This window comes from Dendropsophus ebraccatus, chromosome 1, assembly GCF_027789765.1.
Source record: "Dendropsophus ebraccatus isolate aDenEbr1 chromosome 1, aDenEbr1.pat, whole genome shotgun sequence".
In the NCBI taxonomy this organism is placed as follows: Eukaryota; Metazoa; Chordata; class Amphibia; order Anura; family Hylidae; genus Dendropsophus; species Dendropsophus ebraccatus.
Window position 1 is genome coordinate 134,304,227 of NC_091454.1, and position 27,617 is coordinate 134,331,843.

The following is a 27,617-nucleotide window of genomic DNA, read 5'->3' on the forward strand; positions in this document are numbered from 1 at the left end:
CTAGTAGGTTATAGGATGTTATTGCTTTTTCAGTAGTTATCTCCTATATAACTGTAAATGCATCTTATCAGCACTGGAACAAGCAACTTTCTTACATCTTTGAATGTAACTCGATTTTAAGGGACGACCTTTGAACTTTAACTGCATACCTGAGAATACTAGTTTGTGTGTTATTTTTAAAGCTTTTCTTTGCTTCAGATTTTTCAGGCATGACTATGTGTTATTGCCTCCCTGGCAGGGGTGTGTGGCTTCACTATAAAGGAGCATGGTTTGGATGAAAGGGGAATGGTTTGGGATGTGATATATCATGCACCATATTCTGCTACAAATGAGGAAAACTAATAGGTGGTGTAAAGCTGGACACAAATGTCCAAAGATTTACCAGATTTATTAAACTGCCTGAGCCACAGTGATAAATTTGGCACATTTTTAAACTGACTAACCTAACCTAACTAAGAATCAGACATTGTTAACACATTTGACCCAGTATTCTAACATGGTATATATCTCATCTTTTTTTATTATCTTTACATAGGGCCATTTCCATCCATGGATTGTGCAATTAAGCGTCAGTTTGTAGAGGACCGGGCCACCATATTAGAGGTGCTTCCTGTCACGTGGAGTGTAAAAACACCTGGTCCTTATTATTGTGTTACAATCAAAATGTCTCGGATAAAAGACCTAGTTTTCGATTTTGAGTTTGGATCCTCACCTTCTAGGTAGGTATGATTTTTTTATAACTTTAAATCATATAAATAAATTTAAAAATCATATTTATCATGGTATAAAATACCTTGCGGTGTACAGTACTTCCTCCAAAATTTTTGGGGTTTGCTGGCCACAACACCTCTTATTTGTGAATGCAGGTCCCCTTGTTTTCTCACTTGGCAGCACTGCTCTGCGACATAAGTAGCAATTGTAATTCTGGTGCTGAAGCCATGGCGTCTGTGCCGGCACTAACCATGTGTGCAGTGAATATAAAACTGTGCCAAGATGCTTGTGGTCCTGTCACTCAGCACACATGTTTAGTGTAGGCACTAAGCCCATGGCTTCAGAAGCTGCCTGTGCCGGAAGTTAACCTGCTGCTCATTTCATTGCAATGCATAAGCAATTAATAAAACAGGTTTTACTAATATGGATGCTGCAGTGCTACCAGTACAAAAATCAGGGGTGACAAACTTGTTACTCTTTAGTTAATCTCTTTTCGCATAAACACGATAATAGGGCCCCACTATTATACCCTTAGCAGAAGGTCGCTAACAAAGAGTGACCCAGTATGGTTATTAATTAGATGATCAACTATTTATTCTAATGACCGACATATAATACTACAATATATGGTTGTCTGCAGCTTCAGAAGGGGTTTAGAAGTTGGACCCACGGCAGTCAGCTGATGACTGGGCCTACTTCACTGTATAAGTTAGTTACATGAAAAGTTTTAATGAGGTAACCACTTTATCCTCTTGAGAATGTAGCCTAGTTTTGAATGGCCAAGTAATTTTTTCATCCATTTTTGCATTTCAGTATTTTGAAAGCCATTACTTTTTATTTTTATGTTCCTGTTTTACACAAGCACCAAGCCTTGTGCTTATAATTCTCACCCACATGCAGTATAATTGAAAATGAAAAGCAACCTTCCCATGTAGGCAATCCCCTTATAGGAACCTTTCTGTAGACAATCCCCCTGCATCATCCCTTTAGATAATGACCCCTGTAGGTAATCCTTCTATATGCAATTCCAGCCTCTGTAGAATATAAAAAACACTCTTATTCACCCAGATGCAGTGCAGTACACCAACGTCTTCTCTTCCTCCTCTCTGCAAGCGCTGAGGGAGAGAGCAGCCTCTTGTGACCACAGACATAATGCTGTCCTTTTCCACAACTGTTTAGCAGGATGGGAGCCAATGGTTCCCCTACTATTGTCTCTTCTATCTACTGGTGTCACATGTTGCTGCAATGCTGTAGAGATCACTTTACAGCAGCCTCCTCTTATCTCCACAGGCAGAAGTTTTAGCCTGGTGGGTGGTGAGAAAACTGTAAGATTTCAGGATTATTTTAAAATATAGATAGAAACAAAAATCCTTAAAAAGTATGTATGACATATTTAAACGATAGGTCATTCTCTGATGAAACATTCCCTTAAGCATTACAAAATCAACGATTCAGAATTCAGTGCCAGACCATGTAAATATTGTGTTTTTGTTTTTTTCAGAGATGAGTTTCCAGTTACAGGTTTTCCAGAGAGGTAAGCCCATTTTCTCTCTAAATTATACTGCAGCAAATTGGTTAAATTTGCTTATTACTCCCTTGTGTATTTAAAAATCGTATATATCTCCCCACTGGGCACCCCATGTTTCCATAATTTCCCTTAGGGTCTTTAGTGGCTGTTAATATTTCTGTAGGTAATTTGCTGCATAGTGTAGTTGCTGGCAGTAACAGACAGGCTTGTTATTGTGAAGCATACAGACAGTTTCCCTCTAGTGTGAATGGTCAGATGACCATATATACTACCTATATGTCACTTTGAGACCCTGCTAACAGAATGGCCAACAGCAGGGACAGAAAGACGTCACTATTTTTATACCTGTGTACTATGGTTTCTATTGGGTGTTCAAAAATTATTTTCCAGTGCCTCTTTTGACAAGCTTGTCATTCGTGCTTATGTATCTCTACTAAGTTCTTTTCTTGTACATGATTTATCCTTTCTGCAAAATTAATGAAAATAAGACTCTACATAAAATTATTTCCCTTCTGAAACTTAATAAACCCTTTAAATGGAAGTCTCTAACCTGTTATGTTGCATGGCGCTGAGAATGATTGATTGTAATTTTTTTATCCTCAGTGCAGTTTTTCATAAATCTTGACTTTATTCCGTATGCAAATGAGGCTTTCTTTGCTTAAAAAAATTGCATGTGTAAAAATGTGTTACTTTTCTGTTTAATTTTTTTGTAGCTTTTTTTTTCAAGTTATTTATTAAAAATACCTAAAAGAAGACCGTCAATTCCCAATACATTACCCATTCTAATGTATTTGGAATTGCCAGTCTTCTTTTATTGTATAGTTTTATCAATATGATCCACTTTTAATTATGATACATAATCAATTATGCTATAACCTATGATTTTTATTGAGGTTTTTTTTAATGCTTTTTTTTTATGAATGAATCGGTCCAATGAGAGTGTCTCCCGGGTATTTCAAACACTGAGTTCCTGGTCTTTTTACTGTATAAATATTCTGACTTTAGACTTTTAGATTGTTTTACTGATCTGACAAAGAGGCCACAGCCTTAAAGCGCGTAATCAATACTATAAAATTATAGATTATCACTATGACTCTCATCAGTTTAAGTAGTGTACATCCACTGTTGCTGTACAGCGCCAGAAAAAGTCCCGGACCCTAGGCACGGCTGTGCCTCCAGCCTGCATCATCTTCTTCTGAGACAGACATCTAAGACTTTCCTGACAAGATTTATGCTTTTAAAAGACTCTGTACCCACAATCTGACCCCCCCCCCCCCCCCCTCCCAAACAACTTGTACCTTCGGATAGCTGCTTTTAATCCAAGATTTGTCCTGTGGTCTGTTCGGCAGGTGATGCAGTTATTGTCATAAAAACAACTTTTAAACCGACAGCCCTGTGCCCTTTGCCCGTTGTATGCATTAGGCCAGGGCCGTTTCTAGGGGCGGGCGAGCCGGGCTACCGCACGGGGCGCCCACAGCTAGGGGGCGCCAGGCGGCGCCCGAGCCCCCGCATCATCAGGACTGGCCCGAGGATCTGGAATCTAAGTTCCAGATCCCCTGGCCAGAGAGACCTTTAGCTGTGCATACAGCACGCACAGCTAAAGGAAACAGTGCTGGGGCAGAGACAGAGAGGCTTCCTGTGCAGGCGGCTGTGTATGACAGGTGGCTGCCTGCACCGGAAGCCAGAAGAGGACGGGACTCACCAAGAAGAGGAGCTGGAGGCTGCAGGGTGACAGGTGAGTATATGGTGGGGGATCCTGTACAGAGGGAGCCCCGATATGTCCCGATAAGCCCGCCGCCCCCACCCCCCCTGCGATAAGCCCCGCCCCCGACGATAAGCCCGCCCACGGCGCCAGAGCTGACAAGTCACCCAGCTCTCCCCTAATCCTGAATGTCAGTGTAATGGAGGTCACCCAGCTCTCCCCTAATCCTGTATGTCAGTATAATGGAGGTCACCCAGCTCTCCCCTAATCCTGTATGTCAGTGTATAATGGAGGTCACCCAGCTCTCCCCTAATCCTGTATGTCAGTGTAACTGAGGTCACCCAGCTCTCCCCTAATCCTGTATATCAGTGTAATGGAGGTCACCCAGCTCTCCCCTAATCCTGAATGTCAGTATAATGGAGGTCACCCAGCTCTCCCTCTAATCCTGTATGTCAGTGTAATGGAGGTCACCCAGCTCTCCCCTAATCCTGTATGGCAGTATAATGGAGGTCACCCAGCTCTCCCCTAATCCTGTATGTCAGTATAATGGAGGTCACCCAGCTCTCCCCTAATCCTGTATGGCAGTGTATAATGGAGATCACCCAGCTCTCCCCTAATCCTGTATGTCAGTATAATGGAGGTCACCCAGCTCTCCCCTAATCCTGTATGGCAGTATAATGGAGGTCACCCAGCTCTCCCCTAATCCTGTATGTCAGTGTATAATGGAGGTCACCCAGCTCTCCCCTAATCCTGTATGGCAGTATAATGGAGGTCACCCAGCTCTCCCCTAATCCTGTATGTCAGTGTATAATGGAGGTCACCCAGCTCTCCCCTAATCCTGTTTGTCAGTATAATGGAGGTCACCCAGCTCTCCCCTAATCCTGAATGTCAGTGTAATGGAGGTCACCCAGCTCTCCCCTAATCCTGTATGGCAGTATAATGGAGGTCACCCAGCTGTCCCCTAATCCTGTATATCAGTGTAATGGAGGTCACCCAGCTCTCCCCTAATCCTGTATGGCAGTATAATGGAGGTCACCCAGCTGTCCCCTAATCCTGTATATCAGTGTAATGGAGGTCACCCAGCTCTCCCCTAATCCTGTATGTCAGTATAATGGAGGTCACCCAGCTCTCCCCTAATCCTGTATGTCAGTGTAATGGAGGTCACCCAGCTCTCCCCTAATCCTGAATGTCAGTGTAATGGAGGTCACCCAGCTCTCCCCTAATCCTGTATGGCAGTATAATGGAGGTCACCCAGCTGTCCCCTAATCCTGTATATCAGTGTAATGGAGGTCACCCAGCTCTCCCCTAATCCTGTATGTCAGTATAATGGAGGTCACCCAGCTCTCCCCTAATCCTGTATGTCAGTATAATGGAGGTCACCCAGCTCTCCCCTAATCCTGTATGTCAGTATAATGGAGGTCACCCAGCTCTCCCCTAATCCTGTATGTCAGTGTAATGGAGGTCACCCAGCTCTCCCCTAATCCTGTATGTCAGTATAATGGAGATCACCCAGCTCTCCCCTAATCCTGTATGTCAGTATAATGGAGGTCACCCAGCTCTCCCCTAATCCTGTATGTCAGTGTATAATGGAGGTCACCCAGCTCTCCCCTAATCCTGTATGTCAGTGTAATGGAGGTCACCCAGCTCTCCCCTAATCCTGTATGTCAGTATAATGGAGGTCACCCAGCTCTCCCCTAATCCTGTATGGCAGTATAATGGAGGTCACCCAGCTCTCCCCTAATCCTGTATGGCAGTGTATAATGGAGGTCACCCAGCTCTCCCCTAATCCTGTATGGCAGTATAATGGAGGTCACCCAGCTCTCCCCTAATCCTGTATGTCAGTGTAATAGAGGTCATCCAGCTCTCCCCTATTCTTGTATGTCACTATATCAGTGTATAATGGAGGTCACCCAGCTCTCCCAGCATCCTGTATGTCAGTGTAATGGAGGTCACCCAGCTTTCCCAGCATCCTGTATGTCAGTGTAATGGATGTCACCCAGCTCTCCCAGCATCCTGTATGTCAGTGTATAATGGAGGTCACCCAGCTTTCCCAGCATCCTGTATGTCAGTGTAATGGAGGTCATCCAGCTCTCCCAGCATACAGTTTGGGACCTTATAGGTGGGAAAGGGGAAGGAAGTTTCTGGAACTGCGGATGCGGAGATGTCTGTCTGGCAGGTACAGAAGAGATGAATTGTAGCTGCAAGAAACCGTCATGGTGGTCTGAGCCGGATGGAGAGAAAAAGTGAAAGTGACGCCTCAGATCAAAGAAGACGTCATCTGTGAGTCCCTGTATGATGAATTTGTATTAAGTAGAACATTATCTGTTAGGAGCGCTGCACTGCTCTATGCTGCAATACACACACTGCTTCTTCCTAGTATCCTGAATCTTGATAAAAGCCCCCCTTTCTTCCCCAGAGCGGAACTGAGTGAGGTGGGGGGGGGGGGCACTTTTATCAAAATTCGCCCTGTTGCCAAAATGACCTAGAAACTGCCCTGCATTAGGCTAGCGCAACCTCTCCATCCCTCCTCCCCACCCTCTTCACCATTTTTCCTATTCCTCTGCAGTGAAAACTACACAGGTGCCTTAACAATCCAGCCCATGTGTCGTGCTAAAACAGTTGATGAATAGTAGACAATCTGCCTGGAGCATTCCTAATGAAGAGCAGGGTGGGGAGGAGGGACAGAGAGGTTGTGCCAGCCTAATGCATACACAATGTAAGCCACAGCAGTTGGGCACAGGACTGCCAGTTTAAAAGTTGTTTTTTATGACATTAACTGTATCACCTTGGATTAAAAGCAGCTATCTGAAGGTACTAGCAGTTTGGGGGGGGGGGGGGTCAGATTGTGGGTACAGAGTCACTTTAACCCTTCTTTGTTTTATCATATGTATATCTTTTTGGAAGTGAGGTCACCAGACCTAAAGACACTATCCTACATTTAGTGCTATAAATGTGTAGAGAAGATTTTCCCCCTCTTGAGGAAGAGGCAAGATAGCTTTGAAGCAATTGCATATTGTATCATCATATTTGTTGGTCTATGGTTACTAATAGAGATGAGCGAACCTCGAGCATGCTCGAGTCGATCCGAACCCGAACTTTCGGCATTTGATTAGCGGTGGCTGCTGAAGTTGGATAAAGCCCTAAGGCTATGTGGAAATCATGGATATAGTCACTGGCTGTATCCATGTTTTCCAGACAACCTTAGAGCTTTATCCAAGTTCAGCAGCCACAGCTTATCAAATGCTGATCATTCGGGTTCGGATTGACTCGAACCTGAACCCGGTTCGCTCATCTCTAGTTACTAATAAATGTAATATTTTCCCCCATGTCTGCATAAGGTGAGTTGTCTACTCCTTTTGTTTGCGTAACGTGTGCTGCAGCACAGTGTTGTAGAAGAGTGTTTCGGATTCTTTTGTATCTCACACTGCAATTACCAAGCAACATCCATCAAGATTTGGAGAGTAAATAAGAGAGCAGTCACTACACCTGAAATTATATATTATTCACAATTCTTTTGCAATTCACATGCAACCTCCAGCCTAAACTCCAACCGGGTCTCTTGTGGCTTTTCTGGGGCCTCACAAGTGATTTGACCTATTAGTATAGATCTATTTTAGTAATAGAGAATATCTGATTATACAGCACCCAACAGGTTTCATTATTGTTAAGGGCATTTTAATGTGCAATTTTAGACATTTACCTCTTATATTTTTAGAATTCTCAAACTGGATTTATCTCTAAATGAATTAACCGAGTTCAAGTCTAAGAGCTTGCAAAACCTTCCCAACCTCCTGGAACTCAATGCCTCCTGTAATGTTCTCCACAGGTATGGCCTTGACCTGTACCTCAGTTGGGCTTAATGTTTCCTAAGGAACAGAGGATTAGTCAAAATTATTAGCATGGTAGGATGATAGACTGAGATGAGGGAGGAGTGGAGAGCCTTATGGGTGAGCTAGAGAAGTTCATATTGTGCTTTGTGCTGGAAGGGGAGCCAGTGTAGTGAATGGCACAAGGGGAGGCATCAGTGTAGCTGCTGGACAGGTAGATGAGCCTGGCTGCTATATTTAGGATGGACTGAAGAGAGGAGAGTAAAGAAGGGAAATCCCGATTAGTAAGAGATTACAATAGTAAAGAGGGAAATCATTATGTTAGAGGTGGCACACAGAAGGTCACTGGTAATTTGTAGGAGTGCAGTGGTGATCTCACAGGATGAGTAAATAGCTGAAGTCATCAGTATAGAGATGGTACTGAAAGCCAAAGAGGGCTAATTCCTGAGGAACCCAAATAGTGAGGGGAAGAGAAAAAGAGGTGAAATTATATTCTAAATGAGCAGTCAGAGAGGTGGGAGGAAAACCCGGAAAGGGCAGGATCCTTAAAGTGGAGCATATTGATGAGTGGCTGGGGGTTTAATGTGTCAGATACTGCAGAGAGATCCAAAATAATCAAAAGTGGTTGCCTTTAGATTTAGCAGTCAGGAGATCATTAAGAGATAAGGGTCAAGAAGAGAGATGGCGGATAAGGTGTGAATAGACTAGAACAGACCTTACTTTACTGTAGAACAGGAGTAAAATAGTAATGGTGAGGCTACAATATCACACTGTAATATTTGTTAGAGTCACTGTCGTTAAAATTTCTTTTGCACAAATCAATAGTCCAGGCGATTTTAAGAAACTTTGTAATTGGGTTTTTAGGCAAATATGCCATTATCTGCATTTAAAGCGACTCTGTACCCGTACCCACAATCTTTCCCCCCCAAACCACTTGTACCTTTGGATAGCTGCTTTTAATCCAATATCTGTCCTGCAGTCCGTTCGGCAGGGGATGCAGTTATTCTCCTAAAAACAACTTTTAATCCTGCAGCGCTGTGTCTAACGGCCGGGGCTTACATTTGTATATGTATTAGGCTGGCACCAGCCCTCCGTCCTTCCTCCCCACCCTCCTCATCATTAGGAATGATCCAAGAACATTTACTGCTGTTTGAGCTTTGCACAGGTGTATTAACGATCCATCCCATGTTCATTATGCACACAGCTGATGAATAGGAGGCAATCTGTCTGGAGCATTCCTAATGATGAGGAGGGTGGGGAGGAAGGACGGAGAGGTGGTGCCAGCCTAATGCATATACAAATGTAAGCCACGGCCGTTAGACACAGTGCTGCAGGATTAAAAGTTGTTTTTATGACAATAACTGCATCCCCTGCCGAACGGACCCCATGACAGAGCTTGGAAATAAAAGCAGCTATCCGAAGGTACAAGTGGTTTTGGGGGGGGGGGCGGGGGCAGATTGTGGGTACAGAGTCGCTTTAAAAAGACTTCCCAGGTCCCCCCCTCCTCTCCTTTCTGTCATCCACTGCTCAGAAACAGGAAATCTCAATCAGATGCATCCTGTCTGTGCTATGTAGAGGGGATGGGGTAGGAGAGACTGAGGATAAATGTGGGCAGCAGAGAGCAGAGAACAAAGTATTACACCCCGGGGGAGCTATTTAGAGTGCTATTCAGAGGTCAGATAGGTCAGTGGTGATATCAGAGCAGAGAGCCCGGTAATGTAGCTTTAAATTAACTTTTTGTTGTCCTGTTTTGGTGTCTCATTTCCCTCTCTCCATAGGAGAACAATGAAGACAGGGGGAGAGCTTCAAACTGCTTTTTCATGATAAAAATTCATTTTTCGGCTGATAAACCCAATTACAAAGTTTCTTAAAATTGCCTGTACTATTGATTTCTGCAAAAAGAATGTTAATGACAGGGACACTGTAAATATTTTACATTATTTAAAGTATATGTGTGTGTGTGTGTGTATTCCTATATAACTTAATTTTATTTCACCCCTTTGGCTCCAACAAAGAGTGATCTGATAATGAACTACAGAGCATATCTTACCAGTAGTCCTACCCAATAAATGTACCACAAAGTTGTGGCTTCCTTCTTGAATGGGTGCTAAAACAAACATATGTATGTTGTATGTATGTATGTATATATATGTGTGTATATGTGTACACTATGTAAAAATGATCGCTGTATTTCATTTTAACTGCTGCCATTGAGCAAATAATAAATTTGAAATAACGGCCGATATTTGCGCAATGACGGTCATCGTTTTTACATAGTGTGGCTTACATTGTGTGTTTGTATGTATGTGTATATATATACACTCACCGGCCACTTTATTAGGTACACCTGTCCAACTGCACGTTACCACTTAATTTGTAATCAGCCAATCACATGGCGGCAACTCAGTGCATTTAGGCATGTAGACATGGTCAAGACAATCTCCTGCAGTTCAAACCGAGCATCAGTATGGGGAAGAAAGGTGATTTGAGGGCCTTTGAACGTGGCATGGTTGTTGGTGCCAGAAGGGCTGGTCTGAGTATTCAGAAACTGCTGATCTACTGGGATTTTCACGCACAACCATCTCTAGGGTTTACAGAGAATGGTCCGAAAAAGAAAAAACATCCAGTGAGCTGCAGTTCTGTGGGCGGAAATGCCTTGTTGATGCCAGAGGTCAGAGGAGAATGGGCAGACTGGTTCGAGCTGATAGAAAGGCAACAGTGACTCAAATAGACAACCGTTACAACCAAGGTAGGCAGAAGAGCATCTCTGAACGAACAGTACGTCGAACTTTGAGGCAGATGGGCTACAGCAGCAGAAGACCACACTGGGTGCCACTCCTTTCAGCTAAGAACAGGAAACTGAGGCTACAATTTGCACAAGCTCATCGAAATTGGACAGTAGAAGATTGGAAAAACGTTGCCTGGTCTGATGAGTCTCGATTTCTGCTGCCACATTCGGATGGTAGGGTCAGAATTTGGCGTCAACAACATGAAAGCATGGATCCATCCTGCCTTGTATCAACGGTTCAGGCTGGTGATGGTGGTGTCATGGTTTGGGGAATATTTTCTTGGCACTCTTTGGGCCCCTTGGTACCTATTGAGCGTTGTTGCAACGCCACAGCCTACCTGAGTATTGTTGCTGACCATGTCCATCCCTTTATGACCACAATGTACCCAACATCTGATGGCTACTTTCAGCAGGATAATGCGCCATGTCATAAAGCTAGAATCATCTCAGACTGGTTTCTTGAACATGACAATGAGTTCACTGTACTCAAATGGCCTCCACAGTCACTAGATCTCAATCCAATAGAGCATCTTTGGGATGTGGTGGAACGGGAGATTTGCATCATGGATGTGCAGCCGACAAATCTGCGGCAACTGTGTGATGCCATCATGTCAATATGGACCAAAATCTCTGAGAAATGCTTCCAGCACCTTGTTGTATCTATGCCACGAGGAATTGAGGCAGTTCTGAAGGCAAAAGGGGGTCCAACCTGTTACTAGCATGGCGTACTTAATAAAGTGGTCAGTGAGTGTGTGTATATATATATATATATATTACAGTAAGCATTCATGGCTAAAATATAAAAATTTTTATTTTAACACTGGTCATTCACCATTCACATTACAATCTTACCATTACCTGTGTTGTTTCTTTTGTAGTCTTCCAGGACTTGCAGTGCTGCCTAACTTACTTGCTTTGGATCTAAGTTACAATGCAATTGCAGACATTCAGTCATTTAAAGATTGTACTTATCTTGTTTCTTTCAATATATCTCATAACAAAATTGGAAGTATTAAGGACCTGCCATCATTAGTAAACCTCACACGATTGCATTTGAACTCAAATAAGGTAAAAGTATTCATTATCAAAAAATTATATTAAGGGTAGCTTCACACGTACCGCATCGCAGCGGATTTTCTGCAGAGGGTCCCCAGCAGCCGCTTTTTACATTGTGTGCTATGGGCACGAATGCGCCTGCATCCCAATTCTAAAAAAGTAAAGGTCATGAAGTCAATGAATGTCCTGTGTGATACTGTGTGTGAACCCAGCTTCATTATGTACAAAAAGTTAAATAAAAGCATTTACTGTACAATCAGATAATAGAAACATTAGAAAAAACATGTTTCAGTATCTGTCTCCACTCAGTAAACAGCCATAGGCTGTATCCATGTTTTCCTGGCAGCCCTAAGGCGGCATTCAATTTCTCTATATATAGGAATTAAATGCTGAGTGTTTGAGTTCAGCCACATGGTCCAATCGGAACACTTTTCTGAAGTTCGCTCAACTTCAGATCTCTTCTATTTTTGTGACTTAGGGTGCCTTCACACCTACCGGATCCGCAGCTGATCTCACTTCTGCGGATTCGCAGCAAGATCAGCTGCGGATCCAGTATCATTCACCCCTATGATAGAACATATTCGCAGCGGGATTGACATCCCGCTGTGAATATGTGCTTTAACCCCCGCTGTCCGCAGCCTCGCCGCCGCGTCAGCCCGTCCCCTGCCGCTTCCAGCAGCCCGCATCCCCCATCCCTGGCCGCATCGTGCTGCCCGCCGCCGAGAGCATACAGTACCTGCTCAGCGGCGCGGCTGCAGTGAGGCTGGCGGCTCCGTTACCGCTCAGATCAGCTGAGCGGGACCGGAGCCGGGAGCCTCACTGCAGCCGCGCCGCCGAGCAGGTAATGCATGCTCTCGGCGGCAGGATGCAGGATGCAGCCAGGGATGGGGGGATGCGGGCTGCTGGATGTGGCCGGGGATGCGGGGGGCGGCAGGCTGCAGGATGTGGCCAGGGATGGGGTGATGCGGCCGGGGATGGGGGATGCGGCGGCGGGGCTGCGGACAGCGGGAGTTAAAGCACATATTTACAGCGGGATGTCAATCCCGCTGCAAGTATGAGCTATGGTACCGGATCTGCAGCGGTTCTCGCTACGAATCCGCAGAAGTGAGACCCGCTGCAGATCCGGTAGGTGTGAAGGCACCCTTAACCATTGGAAGTATGGACCAGATGTTAGCGTGGATAAATTCATAATAGTTTTGAAGCATGGAATTAAAAGAGATCAAAATGTCTGATCCCAAAATGATACTAATAAAACTACAGATCACAGCCCTCAGATAGTTCTGTAGATAAAAAAAATAAAAACATTAGGAGTCAGAATATGGCAATCAGTAAGTAACATTTTAAGGGGTTAAACACACGCAGACACGAGGCAACCCCTCAGTCTTATTTACTTCAAAATTACATTTGATAACAAATACACAAAAAGAAGATATGTACTTCTAGTTGTTCAGAAGTTAATACATATAGTTTGTGATATACAGTTCTAACACTGCTTTTAACATTGTGTGCACACATTTATATGATTGATGATGATATACTTGAAAAAGACCATTGCGGTTGAAATGTTGTATTGGTGCCATGCTGGAATAAACAACCACTTTTTTTACCTTATCCGCCTTGTGAGATGCTGTTACCTTTGCTGCACTTTGGAATACATGTGTGCACACATTTATATGATTGTTTATATTAGGTTTTTAATCTTAAGGCTGCGTTCACACTACATATATTTCAGTCAGTATATTTCAGTCAGTATTGCAACCAAAACCAGGAGTGGATTAAAAACACAGAAAGGATCTGTTCACGCAATGTTGAAATTGAGTGGATGGCCGCCATATAACAGTAAATAACTGCCATTATTTCAATATAACAGCCGTTGTTCTAAAATAACAGCAAATATTTGCCATTAAATGGCGGCCATCCACTCAATTTCAACATCCACTCCTGGTTTTGGTTGCAATACTGACTGAAATATACTGACTGAAATATACATATGCTGACTGAAATATAGGTAGTGTGAACGCAGCCGGGGGCTGCCTTCACACTACGTATATTTCAGTCAGTATATTTCAGTCAGTATTGCAACCAAAACAAGGAGTGGATTAAAAACACAGAAAGGATCTGTTCACACAATGTTGAAATTGAGTGGATGGCCGTCATATAACAGTAAATAACGGCCATTATTTCAATATAACAGCCGTTGTTCTAAAATAACAGCAAATATTTGCCATTATATGGCGGCCATCCACTCAATTACAACATTGTGTGAACAGATCCTTTCTGTGTTTTTAATCCACTCCTGGTTTTGGTTGCAATACTGACTGAAATATACTGACTGAAATATACATATACTGACTGAAATATACGTAGTGTGAACGCAGCCTAAATGTGTGTTCATTTTTATTAATGCTATTCTTATTACATGTAACATTTAACACCATAAATTATCCTGAGACGTTACTCTTTGGCAGACGTTAAATATCTTATTCTTATAAACCGATGTTAATGCACAAGACATGGAAATTTCACTCATATGAGGTAATGGCATTGGTATTTCCCAGATAGTTTTCCTTTCCCTATGGCTAGGAATTAGTTTAAACATGCATTTTGTTAACTGTATTAAAATAACATATTTTCAAGTATTGTCTACATACAATTTGCTGGCTGTGGTTTGTCTGGGACTTAAGAACTATACTTACAGGCCTTTCCTTACAGAGATTTCCCCATAATTACAATGTTTTTCTTTTAGATAAGTTTTTATTTATTCCTCACCTGCCCTTTGTATGCAGCTTATTCCCTGCCTGTGGATGGCAGAATCATTCATAGAATACTTAAGATGGAGAAAAAGCTCACTTAATAGTCTGAGTAAAGAGAAAAGTCAACCTAACCCAGTAATTTCAGCGAGACTGGTCAATAATCTAATTTGTACAGGGATGACCTGACCCCTGGATACTTTGCCAAGCTGAGTGTTCACATGTACATATGTAGTGAACCGGAGAGATAGCTGTCAGCCATCAGCTATTGAAGGTGCTAAAAGTGAGACCTTATGTCATCACACATCTAATAAAAAGTACACATGCCCCCAAGTGATATGCCAGCTAGGACAGGATAAGTAGGCATTGCATACCCCTGCACTTCTGTAAATCTCTTTAGGGTGTATATAGGAGTTTACAGGAAAAATGATGAGGATGGGAGAATATATTATTTGAGACTTTTCCCCCCTTACTGTTTGAGCTTGCACTTTCTCCTTTATGCTAGTTTTAATTCAGCAAAATGTATCATATTATTGTGAGATATGTGAAGAATTTGCACTTTTTTGGCATGTGGATTTTGCACCACCAAGTGAGTAGAGTTGGTTAAAAATGTTGTAGCTATTTAAAAATTTGTACATAAGAAATGTGTTTTAAAATCCACAATAATTTTTAGTCTAGAAAATGACAAGCAAAAGTCACCAAAAATGGCACAAATATTTCATAAATTGTCTAAAGAGTCAAAAATGGGGAAAAGTGGGCAAAATGTGTCCGAAAACCAAAATGTTAAGTATTCTTAGGTATAGGAAGGAAGTAGGGGACATAATTAATAAATTAGAAGAACATATATTACATTTGTTTTTATGGTATATACAGATGCGTCTTAATTTATATTTTTAACTACTGTGGTTAAATTGCAGTTTTTTTAAATAGCTGTTAAAAAAATTGTTTAACTAGGAGTTACGGGTGTTACGGAAAAAAAAAAAAAGACCTAGCATCCTGACAGGAGTAAGAAAAGCTCCAAACTCTGCTAACTGGACAATTATGCTTAGGTTTTTTTACTGGTTGAAATTAAGATCCCATACTATATTAGATGTTTATTTTTATTTAATAATTAAATTTCTTTTACAAAAAACATAACTAGACTGTTACGGGTGTTACATGAAATGTTACGGGCGTTACATAGTACAAATGTTTTTAGTCTCCCGTGATTTCTAAAAGTAATACTCTCAATTTTGAACACATTTAAGCCACTGATAGCCCTTTTATATGTTTTTAAAATATTTAGGAGTAGAAAAAAAAAAAAAAAATTTAACACATTTACTGAAAAAAAGTTTTTTTTTTTTTAAGTTTGTATCTTAGATGTTTATTATAACTTAAAATTGTTACTGTTAAGGCTATACAAATCCTATTTACTGGGCCAGAAGGATAAAAAAGTCATATTAGGATCTCTAAATTCTATGGGGCACTTATGACGCTTAACCCCTTAAGGACGGGGCCAATTTTCGTTTTTGCGTTTTCGTTTTTTCCTCCTTGTGTTTAAAAGGCCATAGCACTTGCATTTTTACACCTAGAAACCCACATGAGCCCTTATTTTTTGCGCCACTAATTGTACTTTGCAATGACAGGCTGAATTTTTGCATAAAGTACACTGCGAAACCAACACGATTAAAACGATATATAACACGTATAACTTTTCTTTTAGCTGATGGCCTGTAAAAAATTCAAACCATTGTTAACAAATGTTCCTTAAAATCGCTCCATTCCCAGGCTTATAACGCTTTTATCCTTTGGTCTATGGGGCTGTGTGAGCTGTCATTTTTTGCGCCGTGATGTTTACTTTCTATCGGTACCTTGATTGCGCATATATGACTTTTTGATCGCTTTTTATGAAATTTTTTCTGGATTTGATGCGACCAAAAATGCGCAATTTTGCACTTTGGGATTTTTTGGGCGCTTACGCCGTTTACAGTGCAAGATCAGGAATGTGATTAATAGTTTGGGCGATTACGCATGCGGCAATACCAAACATGTTTGTTTATTTATTTACATTTATTAAAAACATGGGAAAAGGGGGGTGATTCTGACTTTTATTAGGGGAGGGGGCTTTTTACTAATAATAACACTTTTTTTTTTTTTTTACACTTATACTAGAAGCTCCCATGGGGGGCACTTAGGGACCGCGGCGGTTCAGAGCGGGGTCGCCGCGCGGCCCTGCTATTAACACCTCTTGCGGGTACGTCATGCGTCCTTAAGAGGGTAATAACGAGAATAAACCATCTTACTGCAATAAATGGGAATTAGAATTACATCCCTCTTATACCGTCACTGAATGGGGAGAGGCATGTGGATGGACTAAACATTTGTCTAAAGGGATTAAACATTGGGAGATGTCTCAAACGATTGTTCTAAGATCCTATCTCACCCCTTCTCACATCTACTTACTGTCACATGTGGTGGTTCTGTTCAATAATACACTCCTTTTGGTTAGACATCTGACATTATATTAGCCATAGCCAAAAACAGTTTAGACCCTTACCTGGCTTTATCTGTGTGTTTGCTCAATCCCACAGGTATCCCGCGCCAGCAGGAAGAGTGGTCAGTCATATAATATTAGCAACTAGGTAACTACTGTATAGCGAAAACATGGAAACTTCCCTCCACTCCCAGAGTCTTAGATTAGTCAATGGGTTTTATCAAATGGAACTTTTTCATGTACGGAAAACTAAACGTTATCCCTCAGTTAAGTCTCACTGGGCACCGTGGTCTGAATATCTCACTCTTACTAATACCCAGTTCTCTTGGGTTGCTGTATGCAGGGTTATTCTTTATAAATTATATAACACAATATATGTAATACAGTTTTTCCACTTACTATTACATATGCTTAACAGCTCATCGAAATGTAAATAAACTGCTCTGACTGCTTCTGAAAATACCATTATATGATGTTTGTGGCTATATTACGTCATTAGGCAACTAGTTTGTTGTTTTTTTTTGTTTTTTTTTTACTTAGTAATAGCTCTTATGTATTTTTGTTTTCTCTTTTATAGTACATTTTTATTACTTTCATTTCTAACTATTTTATGGTCAATATAAAGTTTATTTACTGTTTATTACACTTTTAAAGGATTGTCCAGGGCTACAAAAACATGGCCACTTTCTTCCAGAGACAGCACCACTCTTGTCTCCAGCTTGGGTGGGGATTTGCTACTTACTTCTATTGAAGTGAATGGAGCTTTATTGCAAATCCCACCTGACCTGGAGACAAGAGTTGTGTTGTCTCTAGAATAAAATGGCCATGTTTTTGTAGTGCAGGATAACCCCTTTAAGGTCCTGTGTTACCTTATATTATTTGCATTTTGAAACCTAATCAAAACCAATTTAAAAAAAAAAAAAAGTTAAACTAGTTTTAAACAGTTAAGGTGCCAACTTCAGGGTGAAACCTAAAATTTAACCTTAGCATTTTAACAATTTTAACATATCGTTTTCCACAAGCGAAGCCTTCGGATTTTTTTTTTGTTTTGTTTTGCTAGGTTTGAATGAAAATGTTGTGGCACAAAGCCATCACATTTTGCTTTAAAAATTATAAATTACCACTGCTGAAAACAATGGTTATTGTGTTAAATAAAAATATCCAGCCAATAACTAGCCTAACAGTAGAAGAATGGCTTCAAACATATGCATGTATATGTTACGGGTGTTACGTGTGTGAATGGTAACACCTGTAACAGTAAGTGTGTAACACCTGTAACACTAAATTAAGGATTAAATAAATTTCAAAAACCTTAAACAATTTAACGTTAAAAATACCCCAAATTTCCCCTCCACCCCCCCCCCCGGCCTGGTCTGCCCCCCCCCCCCCCAAAAAAAAAAAAAGTTAAATATATATATATATATATATATATATATATATATATATATATATATAAAAAGCTCGCCTCGCCCCCTCCCCTCTAATTCCCTGCTCCCTCATACATTTCATAACCTCTTTCCCATTTTTCACAACTTGGGAGTCCCCGGAGACATCCATTGTTTAATTATAATAAATCTAGCATAGAAAAGCATTTTTTGTACAGTTTTCTTACTCCTTTTTCTCGCAATGATGTTAGTGGTGTCTCCCAACAAAGCAGTAACCGGGTTCAGCTCAAATTTCACCTTACTCTTCCCTTCAATTTTTCCGTGCACTCTCCCCGAATACTCTTGCAAGACGCTGCATGTCCAAAGCATATGTGCAAAATCCGCCTCCCCACAACCACATCTTGGACACTTTCCATCCTTTCGTTTCCCTATTCTACAAAGGAACATTGGGGTGTAATATAATTGATGTACTATATTAAATTGAATAATTCTATGATTACTCACACTTGAGACTTCCTTAATACTCTTCAGCACTTTCTCCCACCTACTCTCATCTAATTCCCCAATTACTCCCTCCCATTTTTCCTTGCTTTTTATCCCAATCTGTTTTTCCTTTATAAGGTGCGAGTATATTGTTGTAATCTCTTTCTTTTTGATTGTCCTGCCCCTTAGTTTTTCCACTAGTGGGCTGGGGCTACATACTTGCAGCTTACTATTATTCTGACTTACAACTAATGCTTTTCTACATCTAACATAAGAGAACCAATGTCTTTCCTCTATCCTATATTCTATTTTTAAAGTATCCCAACTTTTGATGTTATTTCCGTTTAACGTTATTAAATGGCATGTCCATAGCCTTACTTTCACCAAAGGGTTTTAAACAAAACAGTTCTGTTAGATCACAGCATAAACTTTTGTATCTTTTTTAATTTAGTAGAAGTATAATAATACAGAAAGTAATAAAATTTCCAGTTAGATAAAATATGTAGATGTTATATTAATGTTCAGTCTACTTCCCTTCTAAATTGCAGAACAATAAACTTAATTAGCTACAACAGTCAGCTGGAAATAACCCCAAAAAACATATGATTCATTATCACTGGAGTCATGCTCTTCAGACACCCTAAAAATAGGTTAATTTTTTTTTCTTCAGATAGCTGTCATTACCTATCAAAAATATGTAGATTTAACTTTTAATCAGTGAGGGTAAAGTTATAAAATAATAATTGTAAAAAATGGTGGTAAAGCTCAGTTTGGATGGAATAACCCATATGCAACTTCCTTCTTACAAAGAGGAGGGAAGGAAAAACCTCAATTCAAGCCTAACAGGCTAAAACTCTTTATTCTGTAAATCCACCTCCTTCCTCCTAGAGGAGTATACAATCTTGATCACCTTCCTTTATCAATAGGGCTGTGTGTGTGGCAGCACTGATCTCTCCTATATATCTACAGGACATCTATTAGGGTAACGTCACCACTGAAACCTCTAGAATTAATTTAGCCCTTTTTTTTATAAATAAATGTTTTTGAAACATTTTTATTTGGCTTTCATGTACTGTGCAATTGGAAACCTTTTTTTCCTCTTTTCAAATCCATTCCTGGTTTTGGCTTTAAGAATGTGTAAGATAAATCTTTGTGTATAATATGGACTTTAAGCTCTGTTTATTGTTTGTTATGGGATTACACACAGTAACATTACAATTCCCATTAAGATTTGGCTTTTCCATTTCCAAATATTGTCATTTTGGTTCTTGTACTCTTGGAGTGCAAGGGTTAATGAGATAAGTGCTTTGCTTAGTTCCTCTGTTTTATAGTTATTGTCTTTTATGCTTCTCCACAAAACAGACACTCCAGTCATCCGTTCCAGAAGTATGACAAATGTTTTAAAGCTCATATATTGAGCTGACAGGTTGGGGCAGTTCCTGAGATTATCGTTAATTTCCCTAAACCACATCACATTTACAATTGTAGTAAACCATTACTTATACCAAGAAAATAGTTTTTACTTTTTAATTTAACCTATGCAGTGATGTAAGATAAATGTATTGCACTTAAGCTTCTTATGATATATCTGTATGTCTTGCAGTATACGTGGGCTCCCTAAAGTCTTCAATTTTCCAGGAAAAGGGAGTAGGGAGCAACAGATCTAATATATTTATTATGTAATATTTGTCTCGTGACCTGGTGCATGATATACTTTATCAGCACACAGACATGCATACATATATATTTATCTCTATGTCATGTAGATATACCACTTTATGTATGAATGCATTTACTGTTGTTTTTGTTCTATTGCCAGTTAATTTCTCTTGATGGAATTCAAAATCTTCCTAAACTGCATGAACTATTTGTTCAACACAATAAGATCAATAGTCTTCTTCCTCTTGCATCTTCATTAACGCTCAATGTCCTTGATGCCTCCGATAACAATATCAGTTCCTTGCCGGAAACAGTGCATGTGTTGTGTGGACTCCAGTATCTCAGTGAAATAAAATTAAGAGTAAGTGTTCTTCAACCCTTTTCGTATCTACAAGCGCTGAACACCATAATACAATTTAATTTTTTTACTCTGTTGAAAATTCTGCTCCTATGTTTGGATTCCAGCCCCATAATATGTTATCCAAAATGACTTTAGGTCATGTGACCGTGGCAATAGTAGTTTGGTCACACCTGTGCCCACATATAAATAAAAAATAGAAATAAAAAAGACAGACATCTATACTAAGTGCTGGTTGCACTAAGCTAAGGTTGTCCATGACCATGTGATAAATCTTACAGGGATACTCCAGTGGAAAAAAAAATCAAATCAACTGGTGCACGAAAGTTATACAGATTTGTAAATGTATTTATTTAACAATCTCAGGCTTTCAATCACTTATCAGTTCCTGAATGTCCTGCAGGAAGTGATGTTTTCTTTCCAATCTGAGTACCCTTTTAAAGGTTAAAGGGGTATCCCCCCCCAAGAGCTAAAAAATGAAATGCTCCCAAACCTAGCTGGTCTTACTAACCAAGTCCCCCTGAGTATTTTGAGCCGTCTCCCGTCTTTCTAGCTGCTGCCATTCCATAGTTACTAGTTTTTTTAAAAAGCTGATCTATATCCAACATGGCAAAGGCCAGAAAACTACATCTCCCATCATGCAATGCTTATGCCTGATTGGTCCATGATGAAGCAGAGCTGAGTGAGTGACATAGCAGAATTGAATGACAGAGTTGAGTGAGCAAGATAGCGTAGCTGAGTGAGCGAGATAGCAGAGCTGAGCGACATAGCAGAGTTGAGTGAGCGAGATAGCAGAGCTGAGCGAGTGGTGGCCGCAAGTGATCTGCAGGGTGGCCGCGGGTGAGCGGGGCAGGGAGCCCAAAATTTCATCTACACGACCTACCCACAGCTCCCTCTTACACCCGATCATGAACAGGGGGTGGGGGAGGACGAGCGGGTGCCCCGCCGGTGAACAGGGGGCAGTGGATTAACTACAGTAGATAACAGCAAACTGTGCAGAATCCATAATAACTTTATATTGGAAAGATGGAAAGCTATGGGTGGGTAACATATTAATGCAAAAATAATTTTGGGGGGAAAAGTCCCCTGAAACTACAAAATCACAGACGGGGAGATGCGGTAGCATAATAAATCAAGTGTACTTACAGTATGCGTCCATGTGCTCCCATAGCACCTCCCTCACCTTTCTTTGGCAGCTGCGGTAAGTCATTTCAGAAGGCTTCTACGTACATCATGGCCCCAGCTCCTTCTGCTGCAATGTCACGGATCAGCTGGTGTACGTAGGCAAAAAAAAAAAAAGGATTGAATAAGAATGGACTGCAATAGTCAGAATAAAAAAAAACAACCAATTTTATTCACATAAATGCAAGGGACAAAAAAAAGTTAAAATTCAACAACTTCACTGGCCATAATACTGGCTAGTGAACCAAAGCCCACCAATACAATATCTCAAGTGTCCGTCATATCACATTGATAGTGACAAACACAAATAAAATAAATATACATAATAGTAGAGTAGTATCAAATGAATACAAAATGGATTGTGAAATACTAATCAATACGTCTATATCCCATTAATAAATACCATGTAACAGATACAAAGTCAAGTTAAAGTGCTAGTGCAAAGATTTTGTGCAAAAAGAATATAAGCTACAGACAATATGGCGATCACATGGTGGGCCAGGACAGAACCACCCACGCGTTCTGTCACTCAGACTTCATCAGGGATGAATGAATGGTCCCTTAATGCTCCTATATATAGAAAGATAATACATAATAAAAACCCGGTATGAGGCAGAGTAACAGTACTCACGTGGCATATGGAGGACACCGGATTCATGGACCGGCGTGAACTCTGTGCCATATTAGTGCGATCACGTGACCAAACCACATGACCATTAGGAGTAAGTACCGCGATATTAGACTGAGGTATGCAGATGAATGGGCAAAAGACCAACGCCATCTTGGTACACTCACATGATAGATTATCACGTGACCGTGACAAGTATCGCAAGAAAACTATAACAGTCTAATAGAGATACAGCTACCGGAACTACTACCACCATGCGGCTTGGATCCCGGACCAAATGTTAGGAGTATTACACTTGAATGGAGGATGCAGCAAAACAGTGGTGCTCACTGAAAACTTTAGTTACCTCTGCATTTATAAACAAGTATGATTTAACAATGGCACATGCATATGTATGGAAACAACTTCACATGTCCAAACCTATAGAATATCTAAAAAGCGGCGCATGCGTGACACCAAAACCTAAAGTAACATTACTATAATAGTCAATTATGGAAATGAATTATAGTTATAGTACAGGACCCTATATGTATATATGTTGCGCTTATTAAAACACAGACGCTCATGTTCAAATGCAAAATATTCATCCATGTATACAAATTCAAAATCGATGACATAAAGTATATATAATAGAGAATCCTTTATATATCATGCATGCACAGTTAGTAGTACGTGTCAAAAATAAAAACAATAATATAAAGTATGTGGTCAAAAAGCGCGCATGGCCGAGATATATACAAGGTTACTAATCAACAAACTAAACAAAGACAAACATGTCCACTAATATGAACATGTATGGAGGTGCAAGACCGGCAACATAATATACAATCAGCGACGCATATATCAAGAATCCCTATCCTATCCACATCACAGACGCCGAAATATATTTAGACATAGTCTAATATAAATATATGTAACTAAATAATAATAAATGAAATGAAGTCCATATCTGAAGGCGCGTGTATCAATAATACCAATAATGTCACCACGTCTAAGAATATATGAACATATGTATATCGCGCATATGCCATCACGGACGCTCATATCTGATATATACACTTATATGCAAAATGCAACATAAAATACATGATCAGCAATCTAGTGTATAATGAAAGATCCTGTGCGTGTATGTCAATTCGGGATACATCTGTCCCAAGCAACATATATATGTTTATTAGTTGTGCCATCACTGCACCTGAAAATGTCCAAAATATAACCAGTCAGATAAATAAAGATGCACAAGGCCATAATGGTTAAACTGTCACGAACCACACAAGATGGTGTCGAGTCACCAAGGGATTAATTCCCCACAGCAAAATATAATAATGAATAGAATAGGTTATGGGTATATTACCCACTCATGAGCACATAAAGGAGTATATCTACCTATAAACTTGGTTGGCTATTCACATATTTACAACAAGCAATAGAGATAACCCATTTAATTCTTTAACACAAGGTAAAGGGAAGGCGGGATGGACTTGCCCGCTCAGCTGCCGTGTCCTGCCCCAGTCACTGATTGGCTGAGCAGGCAGTCCATCAGCCAGCTACCTGACGTTACAGAAGCCACTGGAAGCTGGCGGCTGGCAAATATGGGAAATGCATCGCTGTAAGAATGGGAAGGCCACCAAGTACTTAGATAGTGGATGATCTAGCTGAAGTTAGCAGGTACAGCCAACACATATCTAATGGGTATGACGATCTTTACAATAGATAATTACGTTTATTTATATTACATATTAATAAATCTGTTTCTATGCAGATGGTCATGTGTAGTTATTTTCAGGAACACCTGGGCTTAAAGGGGTAGTGCGGCGCTACACAATTATTCACTAAATAACACACATTACAAAGTTATACAACTTTGTAATGTATGTTATGTTAGTGAATGGCCCCACTTACCCGTGTTTCCCCCCCACTCACGCCACCCCTGGAAGTGTAGTGCTCTATACTCACCTGATCCGTGTCGACCCCCGTCCGCCATCTTGCGACAATGATGTAATCTTCGGGCGGCTGGCCGAACCGCTCCGACCGCCCCTCGTGCCACGAATGACTGAGCACAGTTATGCTTAGCCAATCGCGGCTGAGCAGCTGATGACGCGGCAGAGGGCGGCCGGCACGAGGGACGGTCGGAGCGGTTCAACCGCCCGCCTGAAGATTACATCATTGTCACAAGATGGCGGACAGGGGTCCACACGGATCAGGAGAGTATAGAGCACTACACTTCTGGGTCTAGCGTGGGTGGGGGGGAAACACGGGTAAGGGGGCCATTCACATACATAACATACATTACAAAGTTGTATAACTTTGTAATGTGTGTTATTTAGTGAATAATTGTTTAGCGCCGCACTACCCCTTTTAATCTTGGATAATGTATGTAAAATAATGGTAAACAAGGAATAAGGTTAAAAACTACATTATTATGTTGGTGTGCCTGGGGCAAGAACTAAATGCAATTGACCTTTAACCCAAAGAAACAATAGCATATTTTTAAAATATTTTTACAATACACCTGGTCAATAAATGGTACTTGTATGGCCAAGAAATGCACTGTAAAGAAACAGTAAAATTTACTTCAGTTGTATTATTATGGGGTTGTAATTTTATTTCCACCAAGGCAAAACAGTGTACACAGTATTCATTCAACAATTTACTCTTTATCTGTTTTCTAACAGGGAAATCCTTTGGCTCTAAATAAAAGATATATCATGTCATTTAGACAACACACATCTGTACGCATCCTGGATGATTGTGTCTTGAAAGACCCCTCTGATATTGAACACTTACCAGCATACCGATCAATACTTACACAATCTCTTAATAGTCTCTATGGAGAAACTTACACAAGGGAAAGACTGAAGGATACAGTTCAGAAAACCCTACTGGAGAGACTGAAGAGGAAACAAGATACAGTAGAAAGTAGCATCCACCATTTCCACAGAAAGATAATGTGAGTATGCAATGCAGTTTTGAGTACTAACAATAGAGGGGAAGTACAAAAAAAGTTATTAACTAAATAACTCCCTAATAAATAATTGTTTTAGGAATCTTTCCAGCAATTTGGGTAGATACTCTGTCATGTATTACCAGCAACAGACACCGCTATGGTCCTGAAGCTTTGCTTTAAGAAAACATATGGGAGAAGACATGCAATGTGTCAACTACAACATTGTTAAATAGTTATTCCCACCATGAAAAGTGATAAACTGTATATGGTACATCACTAGGAAAAGCCATGACTTTCTGACTTGTGAAAGTTCATGGCTGTGACCCTAACCCACATTGAGGTTAAAAGGGCCTAGACACTGCAGTATTGCTGCTTCAGCTCCTGGCCACCTGCTATACTCTCAGCGGAGCACTTCTGCCTGTTTGATGGGAGTCCAGGTGCTTAGACAAGTCACTGTCATATGTTAGAAGCTGAATACTGGATACTTCTGCTATAAATGTTATTGCTGCTCCTTTAAAGCGACTCTCTCTAGGCAGATTTTCTACGATTCATCACCTGTGTCAGCACAGCACATGGGCTGGATCGTTAAGGCACCTGTGCAGTGTTCACTGCAGAGGAATAGGAAAAATCCTGCCAGTGGCATTCCTAATGATGAGGGGGGAAGGAGGGCTGGTGCAAAGTTAGGGCACAGATACTTTAGGCCATGCCAGTTTGGCAGAGGGCTGCAAGTTTAAAAGTAGTTTTTTAGGACAATAACTGCATCACCTGCCGATTGGACCCCAGGACAGATCTTGGATTAAAAGCAGCTATCCGAAGGTACAAGTGGTTTGGGGTGGGCAGATTGTGGGTACAGAGTCACTTTAAGAAGTATTATCTGATAATGTTGCACAACCCCAGCTTTTAAATGCTGTGTGCCTCAGAAATCTCATTTGTGACAAGCAAAGGATGAACTTAAGGTTCTGCAGTTCAGCCAAATCATTTACATTGCAGGGATCTACAAGAGGAGCTCATTGAATTTGAGGATACACTGAAAGCCGAGATGGAAAACTGTATCAGGTAAAATAAGCCAAAATAAATAGTGTCATAAAATGTGTAATGTCTTTTGTGTGAGAGAAACCATAATGGTAAGCTTGACTTCCAAAAAAAAATTGTGATCCAGTGTTATAAAATTAATATGCCCTCCTTTATTGGAGTTTCTTCATTAAAAACACCTTATTCAGAGTATGGGTTACAGATGGTTCAAACAATGTGACATGTTACCAACATATAACAATTCTAATTGTAGACGTAGACTCTACAGACCATGTTACAGGTGTCCGACTGCTTGGACCCTCTGTAACCCATAGTCTGAATAAGATGTTTTTAATTAAGAAATTTCAATAATGAATGTATATAGTTTATAACAACTGTTGCTAAAGCCCCAATTTCTGAAGTGGTCCGTGGTTTGATGTGTGTCTACTAGAGGAAGGTGAGCTCTGATATTTTTTCTATTTACCAATACTGACCTGATACCGGACACTCGGACACCAATTGGTCAAACATTTTTTTAATGACAGTACCAATTTAATTCTTTGTATAGAGGTTATTTCATGTTATTATCTGTAATTTAAGTGTAGGCCTTCTTTCCCTAATCCTACTTTTCATGTTTGCTAGTATGTTAGTTCCTTATTCACATAGGTGTGAGTATACGGAGACATTTATAAAGGTCTTCATCTATCACAGACCATTAAAAAGTCCTGATGTTTCCACAAAGGCCCACTTTGCACAAAGCTTTAGACACTTTTCACCAGTCTGCATCTCACTTGTCAATTGAGAAGGAAGGAGATGCGGCATTGCAAGATTTATTGCAATTTTCGCCTGGCCAGGATAGATTCCTGAGGCTGCCACATAGGCCTTTTAATAAATCCACTAGAGTTGCCCGGAGTGGGGGATGGGTGCTATTTACATATACAGTGGTGCCTTTGATTACCAGCATAATTCGTTCCGGGACCATGCTTGTTATACAAATCCACTCTTAAACCAAAGCAAATTGAGATCACTGATATACAGACAATTGGTTCCACACCCTAAAAATAATAATCTTTTATTCTGAATAACATGTAGAACAGATGAAACAGACAATGAGAAACAGCTGGATATG

The 27,617-nt window shown here is 40.6% G+C and overlaps 1 protein-coding gene across 6 annotated transcripts in view; it reads left to right on the forward strand.

Annotated features, from left to right (window-relative positions):
* Window positions 1-27,617, forward strand: part of LOC138798596 (protein phosphatase 1 regulatory subunit SDS22 homolog) — a 68,678-nt gene that overhangs the window by 3,662 nt on the left and 37,399 nt on the right. For 5 of the 6 annotated variants that reach the window (XM_069979117.1, XM_069979155.1, XM_069979134.1 and 2 more), the window contains exons 3-9: window positions 536-719; window positions 2,213-2,245; window positions 7,657-7,767; window positions 11,435-11,624; window positions 20,523-20,723; window positions 25,206-25,480; window positions 26,468-26,533. In XM_069979117.1, the coding sequence (XP_069835218.1) occupies window positions 550-719; window positions 2,213-2,245; window positions 7,657-7,767; window positions 11,435-11,624; window positions 20,523-20,723; window positions 25,206-25,480; window positions 26,468-26,533 (1,046 nt within the window). In that variant the 5' untranslated portion in view covers window positions 536-549. The remainder of the gene's footprint in view (window positions 1-535; window positions 720-2,212; window positions 2,246-7,656; window positions 7,768-11,434; window positions 11,625-20,522; window positions 20,724-25,205; window positions 25,481-26,467; window positions 26,534-27,617) is intronic. The other variant, XM_069979149.1, reaches the window with a different exon arrangement.